Source organism: Conger conger, chromosome 6, assembly GCF_963514075.1.
Source record: "Conger conger chromosome 6, fConCon1.1, whole genome shotgun sequence".
Taxonomy (NCBI): Eukaryota; Metazoa; Chordata; class Actinopteri; order Anguilliformes; family Congridae; genus Conger; species Conger conger.
Window position 1 is genome coordinate 5,388,699 of NC_083765.1, and position 9,657 is coordinate 5,398,355.

Consider the following 9,657-nt stretch of genomic DNA (forward strand, 5'->3'; position numbering starts at 1 on the left):
ATCTGTGGTTTCACAGTGCATCTGTTTAAGCAATCTTAGCACATTCCACTTCCTCAAAACGAATGAAAAGTGTGATTTCAGTGGTATTGCATGATCGTTGGTGCAGTCGATAGAGTTTACTCAGAATGGTGCGAAAAACAAAAAGCAACTGTGTTGTGCCGCGTTGTGTTTTAATGATTAGACTCTGCCTCGCAAAGAAAATCTAACGCAATTGCAAGTAACAGAAGCAATGGATTGTATTAAAGGTTCATAATCAAAGTTGTTGGCAATGACTATTCAGAATAACACATTAAAGGCTTGTCCAAGAAGCTATAATGACAGACAAAAATGCCAAGCCAATTTAACATATTGTTAAAATTTTGAAATTTCACCAAAGATGACATTTGGTCTGAAAAACAGCTGAACCTCTTGACCATGTCCGCATGCTTTTATGCATTTTGTTGCTGCCACATGATTGGATGATTAAAATTCACTTAACAAGTCTACCTAATAAAGTGCTCACTAAGGGTTCAGTTTACCATATATAGTATGCTACTATGTCACTTCAAAATCTTTTTATAGATAGTGAAGTGGAATGGTTTTCCACTCTAAACCTTCCAAATTTCTATATATTTTAGTAAGTTATGGGCATCTTTGCTACTTTTGTTTATGTTAGAAAATACTTCATAAAACTTAAGTGACACACAAAGGTTTTGCAGTATTTTGCCAACCACAATTTCTTTTCAGCAAAGTAATTCCGCTGTAATTCCGTTGTGTTGTGAAAAAAACTAAACCTATTACTTCACACCTCAGGGCTGGGCTACAGGTATACCAGAAGAGACTGTACCATGGCAACCGAGCAACACATCCATTAACACGGACACAACCCAACTTCTCAATAAAGGTATGTAAGCTGTAAATTAACTAAAGGCAAGGGGCTACCCCATCACTGCAAGCCCCCCCCCCCCCCCCCCCCCCCAAAAAAAAGGCCATTTGCCATAATAAATTAAATATACAAATTAGTCTCATAAAATAAAACAACTGCCTGTTGCTGTGTCTGGTAAAGCATCAGTTCTGTCAATAATGTCACAGCTGCTGCCTGTCTCACTCCATCCATCCATCCATTATCTTAACCTACTTATCCTGAACAGGGTTGCAGGGGGGCTGGAGCCTATCCCAGCATACATTGGCCGAAAGGCAGGAATACAACCTAGACAGGTTGCCAGTCCATCGCAGGGCACACACACCATTCACTCACACACTCATACCGATGGGCAATTTAGACTCTCCAATCAGCCTAACCTGCATGTCTTTGGACTGTGGGAGGAAACCGGAGTACCCGGAGGAAACCCACGCAAACACAGGGAGAACATGAAAACTCCTCACAGAGAGGCCCTGGCTGACAGGGATTCGAACCCAGGACCTCCTTGCTGTGAGGCAGCAGTGCTACCCACTGCACCATCCGTGCCCCCTGAGTGAAATTAATTTTCACAAAATAGGCTTAACTTGTGAGGCACGAATAGCCGCCAAAAACCAGCAGATGGCGGTAGCATGCAGATCCTATTTATAATCCTATATTGTGTCTTTCATTTTAAATCCAAGTACTAAACTAATGTTAAATACTACTCTTTTTTTTTTTTTTATAGAGACAAATGTAAAACTTGGACCCAAATTCTCAGATGGCCCAAAGAAGATGTCCACAGACACAGTGATTTCTGAACCTGGAGACAGTCAGCATGACCATCAACACAAGGTGGGCAGCATCACTCCTGTGCAGGTCAGGATCACTCCTGTGCACACACACACACACGCACACGCACACACACACACAAACACGTACATGCACAGGCATGTACGCACACACGCACTCTTTTAGGTGCTGTTACGATGAGCTGATATTGGTATTAATTTGATTGCAATACTTCCTCAGCCTCAGCACTCTGCAGCTCTTCCAGTGCTGATGTTTCCACGCTCTTCCAAAGGGCTGAAGAGGCAGAAGAGGGACTGGGTCATTCCCCCCATCAACTTCCCAGAGAACGACAGAGGCCCCTTCCCCAAACAGATGGTGCAGGTAGGTGCCCGGCGCTTTGGCTTGCCCATTTCAGTTTGGTTACAACTCAGTCAGGTTTTACTGACCGATGCCTGGTTGTTTTTGTGTTCACAGATCAGATCCAGCAGGGATAAGGAAGTGCCGATGCATTACAAAATCACTGGGCCTGGGGCAGATCAGCCCCCTGTTCAGCTGTTCAAAATTGACCAAGACTCTGGCTGGCTCAGTGTCACACAGCCTTTGGACCGAGAGAGGCAAGATAAATATAAAGTGAGTTGTTGTTTTGCTTTTTTTTCCCAGGAACATAAAAGCATTTTTTGTGTTTGGTTGAGTCCCAGCTGCAACTTCAGGCCAGTGTAGTCCATCTATTCAGGAAGGCTGGGGATCACATGCTTGTGTCAGTCAATCACTTCTTTGATCAGGGTTTTTAGCATCTATTGGTCAATGATCAATGATAGAATCGAGGGTACATTTCTGCACGACACACGTGTCTGTAAAACTGTTGTATCGTCTGTCTTCAAATGTCATTTTATGTTTCGTTTTTTTGTTTAATACCCTCGATTTTTAATCTTTTTCTCTCTCCTTGGTACCCTCTTCCCCCTATCTAGCTCTTTGTTCACGCTGAAGCAGTGGGTGCAACTACTGCGGCCGAGGATCCCATGGAAATTATCATCTTTGTGATCGATCAGAACGATAACAGACCCAAATTCACTGAAGAAACCTTTTTTGGCGAGTTAGCTGAAGGATCCAAAGCAGGTAGGCTCATCTCAGGGCAAATGTAAGTATGGTACAACAGAAGCATAGTCTTTGACAGCAGTAGCAATATTCACTAGCTGGGTTGACTGCTCAAGATCCATTATCACAAACGGCCATGGTGGTGTTGTTCTGTTGAATTAGATACATTTTTGTTTAATTGCTCATGCTGATATTAATTTGCATTCATTCATTTTCCCTCTTAAGGTTTTGAATTTATGAAGGTGACCGCTGTTGATCTAGATGCACCTGGTTCAGCTAATTCTGACATTAGATACAGAATTGAGAGCCAAGACCCAGAGAGTCCATTACGAGAGATGTACTTTATTAACCCTCTAACTGGAGGGATCCAACTGAAGTCAGAGGGGCTGGACAGAGGGGTATGCAATCCACTTATAACAGGATCTATATGAAAAAACGACAATGATTTTAAGACAATGTAAAAAAGCGAATCCAGTGAGAGAACCATTGTGCTTTTCCTTTTGCAGAACTTTCCTAAATATACATTGGTAATTAGCGCTGCTGATATAGAGGGGAACGGCCTCTCAACCACCTGCAAAGCAAGCATCACAGTAACCGACAGCAACAACAACGCTCCTCAGTTTGACCCAAATTCAGTAAGTGAGCTTTAACTGGGACTTTTCAGTTATGTGAAGTGTGCTATTCAAGTCTTTCCTATCCATAGTGTGGTGGGCTGTGCAGTTTCTGTTAATGTTAAAGAAGCATCCTTTAAGTTGAATTGTGTCTTCTACTTTGTGTAACACACATTCTGTAAACTTTCTCTTCCATAGTACACAGTGACTGTCCCTGAGAATGAAGTGGGTGCCCTAGTGGTGAAAATGCCAGTGACTGATGGGGATGAACCTCACACACTAGCCTGGTCAACTAAATACAAGATTATTGAAGGAGACAATGGAGGGTTCTTCAATGTTACCACTGGACCCAGCAAGCTGGAGGGCATTATTACTACAGTCAAGGTGAATATCCATGCTCTGGAGACCGAACATCTCAAAGGATCTCTGATCCACATAATAGTTAATCTGCTTTAGCACCAAACATTCATCAGACCGTAGCCAAATTTTAAAGGATTTATACATTATTAATTGTATATTTTCTGTCCCCAATCAGGGCCTTGATTTTGAGAAGAACGCAAAGTACACCTTGTTGGTCACCGTGGAGAACGATTCCCCGTTTGTCACCAATCTGCCCACCTCCACTGCCACAGTTATTGTGAACGTGAAGGATGTGAACGAGGCTCCAGTGTTTAATCCAGTCGAAGAGGTGGTCATTAAACCAGAGAACCTGGAAACTGGTGCTGACATAATTGCATATACAGCAACTGACCCTGACACGGCAAGAAATCAGAAAGTGTGGTAAGGGAATGTTTTTGAGAATACGACATATTTTAACATCGTTCATATGGAATAATCAGGGTCATTCATTTGTTTACCACAGCTTTGCTTCATTAACATGCGTTCATATGACTCCACAAATGCTGTCCTGCTGTCATGACACATTTCCCTGATCTCATTCACCATTCTAATTTTGAATATAACTGCTCTTGACTTTATTAAATTGGAAATTAATCCACTTGCAGTTATGGTTGGGTATCGTTTGGATTTTATCGATTCCGGTTCGGCTTATCGGTTCCTCTTTCCAATAACAATATGGCTGAAAGTGTCATTTTTAGACGGCGCAAAAAATAAAAAATAAAAAAAATGTCTTTTTTAAACTGTTTACCCTACAGCCAAGGGTATTGTTTCATTCAAATGACCAAACTCAAGGTCTTTTTAACAAATTAAATGTAATAAAAATACATCAACTCAAATTTCCACAAAGTCAAAAATGACGTGGCTAGATAACATCGCGAAGAAACTTATGACTAGAAAGATATATCTTTTTTTAAATCCCCAAAATATAGAGATAATCATTAATCACCTTATCAAATATAATTTCAGCTATTCTCATATATTTACATGCTCCTACTCTCATCTCATCTCCTTCTTCCTCATTTTAACTGCTGCATTTTCTCCTGCTCTGCATTTTGCCTGGTCGCCATTTTCCCTCACAAAATGAAGCCACACTTTTAGCCGTTTACCGCGTTCCATCTTCCATCCTATGGAAACGGAAATACTGTAGCCGTGCAGGAAATGAACAAATCCACACGCTGTTGACGTATGACCTAGCCTACGTTGTCGATGGTAGATAGGTACTGGGCAGATGTGTATGTTTTCAATAGGGCTGTTACGCTTACATTCAAACTCAATTTTAAAGTCATATCAGTACATATATATATATATATATATATATATATATATATATATATATATATATATATATATATATGTAGGCCTTCATTAATTGCCATGTTTCAACGTGAAAGCGAACATTTGTTTATGTTTATTTGTTTATGTAAAACAAATGTTCGCTTTCACGTTGAAACATGGCAATATATATATATATATATATATATATATATAAAACCATAAAATATGATATCATAGATTAATTAGTTGCCAAAACTAAGTAAACCGTCACCCAAAAAAAAAATCCGTAGCAATACGCACTCACTCATTCGCATTCCGTGTATGAATCACTCGCGTTTACGGCGCCGTTTCCGTGGCTTTGGCGTAACAGCTGACCGGCCACTAAAGTCACTAAAGTTACAGTAGTTAGCCAGCTTATAATTACGTTATATCCGTATTCGTTAACGTCAAGTTACCCGTTACAATCCGTCTGGTACTAGCTACCGAACTTACGTGAACGTTCGGTAGCTAACCTAGCTAACGTTCGCTTATGGGAAAGTGAGGTAAATCTATTTCTAAAAAGTTGTTGTGAGGCACCCTTAACACAATCAACTTTTGTCACTAGTTTCTAGAATTAACTAACAATGTACATATAAACTGTAAATTATATAAACATGTAGCCCAAATAAATTAAATGTGACCCACTGGGAATGCTTGTTTGTACCACCACCACTGGCACAACTGTCATCTCGAGCAGATGACATCGCTTCGGGAAAATCTTAATAATATTAACCAGTGTTTATGGAAAAAGATCACTGAAATCATTTAAAGTATAGTGTCAATATTAATTATAAAAACCTACTAAATTTCAAAAACACAATAAAAAGGGGAAATTCACTTACCTAAATCACACGTTGTAGTGACTACGTTAAAGTGCTATTTTTCCCGTTGTAGCTCTGTAATTATATTCAGATAAAACATCTGCTGAATGAAGGTGCATATCCAAACGCCTAAGCAAACTAACTATCAACAATTATTATTTCTGCTATAGTTGTTTTATCCTCGGGTAAAATGCAAGTCTCTCTACGTTATATGGATGGAATATTGACGCTTAGCGACGCTCCCAACCCCACACAGTCTGATTTCAGTGCGGGACTATGAATTCTACAAACTAGTGGTTGAGAGGGAACGGAAACCATTGAATTGAATTGAATGTCAACCCTTTTCCCTGTAGGTATAAATTGGGCGATGATCCAGATGGATGGCTGAACGTCAATAAAGAGACTGGACTTATCAAAGCGAGGAGCCCCATGGATAGAGAATCTCCCTTTGTCAAAGGGGGCAGATACCGGGCCCTCATCCTTGCCATTGATGACGGTATGGTCTTTTTTTTTTGTTGTCTTCTTTAACCATTGATGCTTCCTTGTATCCATTCAGTACCGTGAACTAAGACCTGCCTCTTCCCCCCCCCCCAATAGATGAAGTCCCTGCAACGGGAACCGGGACTCTGCTGATTGAGCTGGAAGATGTAAATGACAACGCTCCCACAATCGAGGAGAGGGTGATCACGATCTGTAACCGAGAATCTCAGCCCGTGACGCTGTCCGTCACCGACCGAGACGGGCCTGGATTCACCTCCCCTTTCCGGGTGGATCTACAGGGAGTGAGCGCGAACAACTGGACCGCTCGCATGAATGGCACAAGTAAGCAAGCCTGTTTACCAGATTTAGCTTTAGCGCCATCATACTTTTCTGACAGTCTGTCGGCATATGCTCCAAGATCAACACTTAGTCATCTGCTGGCTTATCTTAGGTTTCCTTGATGAAACATTAAGTATCTGGTGAAGTAACTCTATTTTTCATGCTCGAAACTTGGAATGCACTACCTTAAGAAAAGACTCATTAAAAAAATTTAATAAAATCTTGCAACAACCTTTTACTTTACTGTTTTAATGGTATATGCTTTCATTTTACGTTTTAATGATGTTTTAGTTGTATGTGTGTTATTTAGCAATTCTGTGCTGTGTAAATATTTTTTAAAAGCATTTACCTATTCGAATAAAGCTGTTATCTGAATTGCTGTTCATTACATTCACATATCTACCAATAACAGAAAGTTGACTATTTTGGGTAGCCTGTAGCGTAGTGGTTAAGGTACATGACTGGGACCCTGAAGGTTGGTGGTGTAGCCACAATAAGATCTATGCAGCTGTTGGGCCCTTGAGCAAGACCCCTTAACCTCATATTGCTCCAGGGGGGGATTGGCCCCTGCTCCATCTAATCAACTGTAAGTTGCTTTAGATAAAAGCGTCAGCTAAATAATGTAATGTTTTATTTATTTCTTCCAGAGACGGGCATAATACTAGGACTGAAAATCTTTTTGGACCAGGCTGACTACAACGTTGTACTCCGTGTATATGACAACAACGGACTGTTCCAGGAAAACACTGTCCTTGCAAAAGTGTGCGACTGCAAAGCAAATGACTACTCGTGCGCCAATAATGCTGTGGCCGGTGTAGTCCTGCCAGGAATTCTGGGAATTTTGGGAGCGGTCCTGCTTTTACTCTGAGTAATTCAAAATGATCTCTTCAGCTTTACTTGGAACACACTTAGTCTGCAGTATGAAATCATCAGAGGTTTTTGGAGCGCATGTATGCAAATGTATCCTCTCAAATTGGTAGAGGATGTCACACCAAGTAAATGGGGTCAACAATTATGATTGGGCCTTCCAAATTAGGTGTAAAAATGTATTCTTGCTATTTCTCACAATGTCCTGTAAGAGGCTAAATTAAGCCTCCAAACACAAAACCAACTAATTAAGAAAGACTAACAGCTTGTCAAAATGTTGGGAGTGGTGTGCCCACGTAAGCAGAAGACATAGAAACGTGCGGACCGAATATTTAAAAAAAAATTAATAGTACTGTCCAAAATGGTATACTTTTGCTAGTAGTGTGTGTGACTGCTTGTGTGGTGTCAGTAGTGGTATATTTTGGCCTATGTTGCTAGTGTTGCAGAGGTTGTGTTGAAGCAGAATTCTTCACACTGAGAAATGCCCAAAACACTGGGGATGGAACATCAGAAAAGGTTTCTGTGCGTGGTAAAAAAGGTTGTTTTTTGGTAAGTTCCTGTATTTTGCTTGTTTGTGTGTTTTTAAAGAACTTTTTGAATGAGTTAGAAATCAGATACATTTTTTAAATGCTTTTGATACATACAAGCTATGTTCTTGTAACCGGTTTTCTGCCTTACGATTATTGTTGATGCTGTTCACATGCAACGCAGCAAGGATGATCCACTAGCACTTGCAGAAGTGTTGTGATGAGATGTACAAATATTTTTGAATAAATCTAAAATGAAAACTTTTCGCTGTGTTCATCTTGATATTGATGCCATGGTGGTGGCGGGTTTCCCAAACTTTTTTTCTGATGCGACCCCAAACAAATTTGGGGTCGTTTAAATGATATAACTAACTCAGGGCTGCCCAACCCTGTTCCTGGAGATCTACTGTCCTGCAGGTTTTCACTTCAGCCCTAACAAAGCCACACCTCATTCAACAGCTTCAGATCTCATTGAGCTACTTAGTAGGTAATTAGTAGAATCGGGTGTGCCAAATTAGGGTTGAAGTCAAAAACCTACAGGACGGTAGATCTCCAGGAACAGGTTTGGGCAGCCCTGAACTAAATGATGTAACTCCCCAGATATGACCTCTCCACAACACCAGAGGGTGCTGTCCCATCACTGGGGACTGGGAAACCACGGTCTTCACAGTTCACAACTGAGGGTTTATTCTGCTGGCCTATCAAGGTTTCTTAAACCACATTCATCACAGATTTCAAAACCTGAGGGAATATACACTCACTGAGCACTTCATGAGGAACACCTGTACACCTACATGCGATTATCTAATCAGCCAATCGTGTGGCAGCAGTGCAATGCATACAATCATGCAGATATGGGTCAGGAGCTTCAGTTAATGTTCACATCAAGCATCAGAATGGGGAACAAATTTGATCTAAGTGACAATGTTGAATGATTGCTGGTGGCAGACAGGGTGGTTTGAGATGATGGTGGTCTCAGAATCTGCTGATCTCCTGTGATTTTCACTCACAACAGTCTCTAGAGTTTGCAGAGAATGGTGCGAAAAACAAAAAACATCCAGTGAGCAGCAGTTCTGTGGGCAGAAACGCTTTGTTAATGAGAGAGGTCCGAGGAGAATGACTAGACTGGTCAAAGCTGACAGGAAGGTGACAGTAACGCAATAACCACACATTACAACAGTGGTATGCAGAAGAGTATCTTTGAACACACAATGCAATCATAACTCTAAATGGATAGGCTACCACAGTAGAAGTCTAAAAAATAAGTCTAATAAATACTTGATACAGTGCTCAGTGAGTCTATACACAGTGCAGTCTGCAAGTATTTAGATTGTGGTACAATTTCTGTTCTTTTGGCTCTGTACTCCAGCACATTGGATTTGAAATAAAACTATGAATATGAGCTTAAAGTGCAGACTGGCACTTTTAATTTGAGGTATTTGCATCCATATTGAGTCATCCAATTTTAGGGGACCAAAAGTAATTGGACAGCTGCCTTCCGAAACTGTTTCTGTTGAGTTGTTCCAATGACAGTC

General features: G+C 40.7%; 1 protein-coding gene across 1 annotated transcript; it reads left to right on the top strand.

Moving 5' to 3' along the window:
* Positions 1-1,672: 1,672 nt before the first annotated feature.
* LOC133130508 (B-cadherin-like) lies at positions 1,673-8,386 on the top strand. Its single transcript, XM_061245149.1, has 11 exons — positions 1,673-1,756; positions 1,910-2,050; positions 2,144-2,299; positions 2,638-2,785; positions 2,990-3,162; positions 3,271-3,399; positions 3,574-3,759; positions 3,911-4,155; positions 6,263-6,405; positions 6,507-6,731; positions 7,376-8,386. Exons 1-11 carry the CDS (start codon positions 1,673-1,675, stop codon positions 7,594-7,596), a joined length of 1,851 nt encoding a protein of 616 aa, XP_061101133.1. The 3' UTR covers positions 7,597-8,386.
* The last annotated feature ends 1,271 nt before the right edge of the window (positions 8,387-9,657 follow it).

Excerpts from the sequence above, each read along its gene's own strand:
- LOC133130508 (XM_061245149.1), top strand. The coding sequence starts at position 1,673 with ATGTCCACAGACACAGTGATTTCTGAACCTGGAGACAGTCAGCATGAC. Across the intron at positions 1,757-1,909 it reads GCAGCATCACTCCTGTGCAG|CCTCAGCACTCTGCAGCTCT; the intron begins GTCAGGATCACT and ends ATACTTCCTCAG. Across the intron at positions 2,051-2,143 it reads TCCCCAAACAGATGGTGCAG|ATCAGATCCAGCAGGGATAA; the intron begins GTAGGTGCCCGG and ends TTGTGTTCACAG.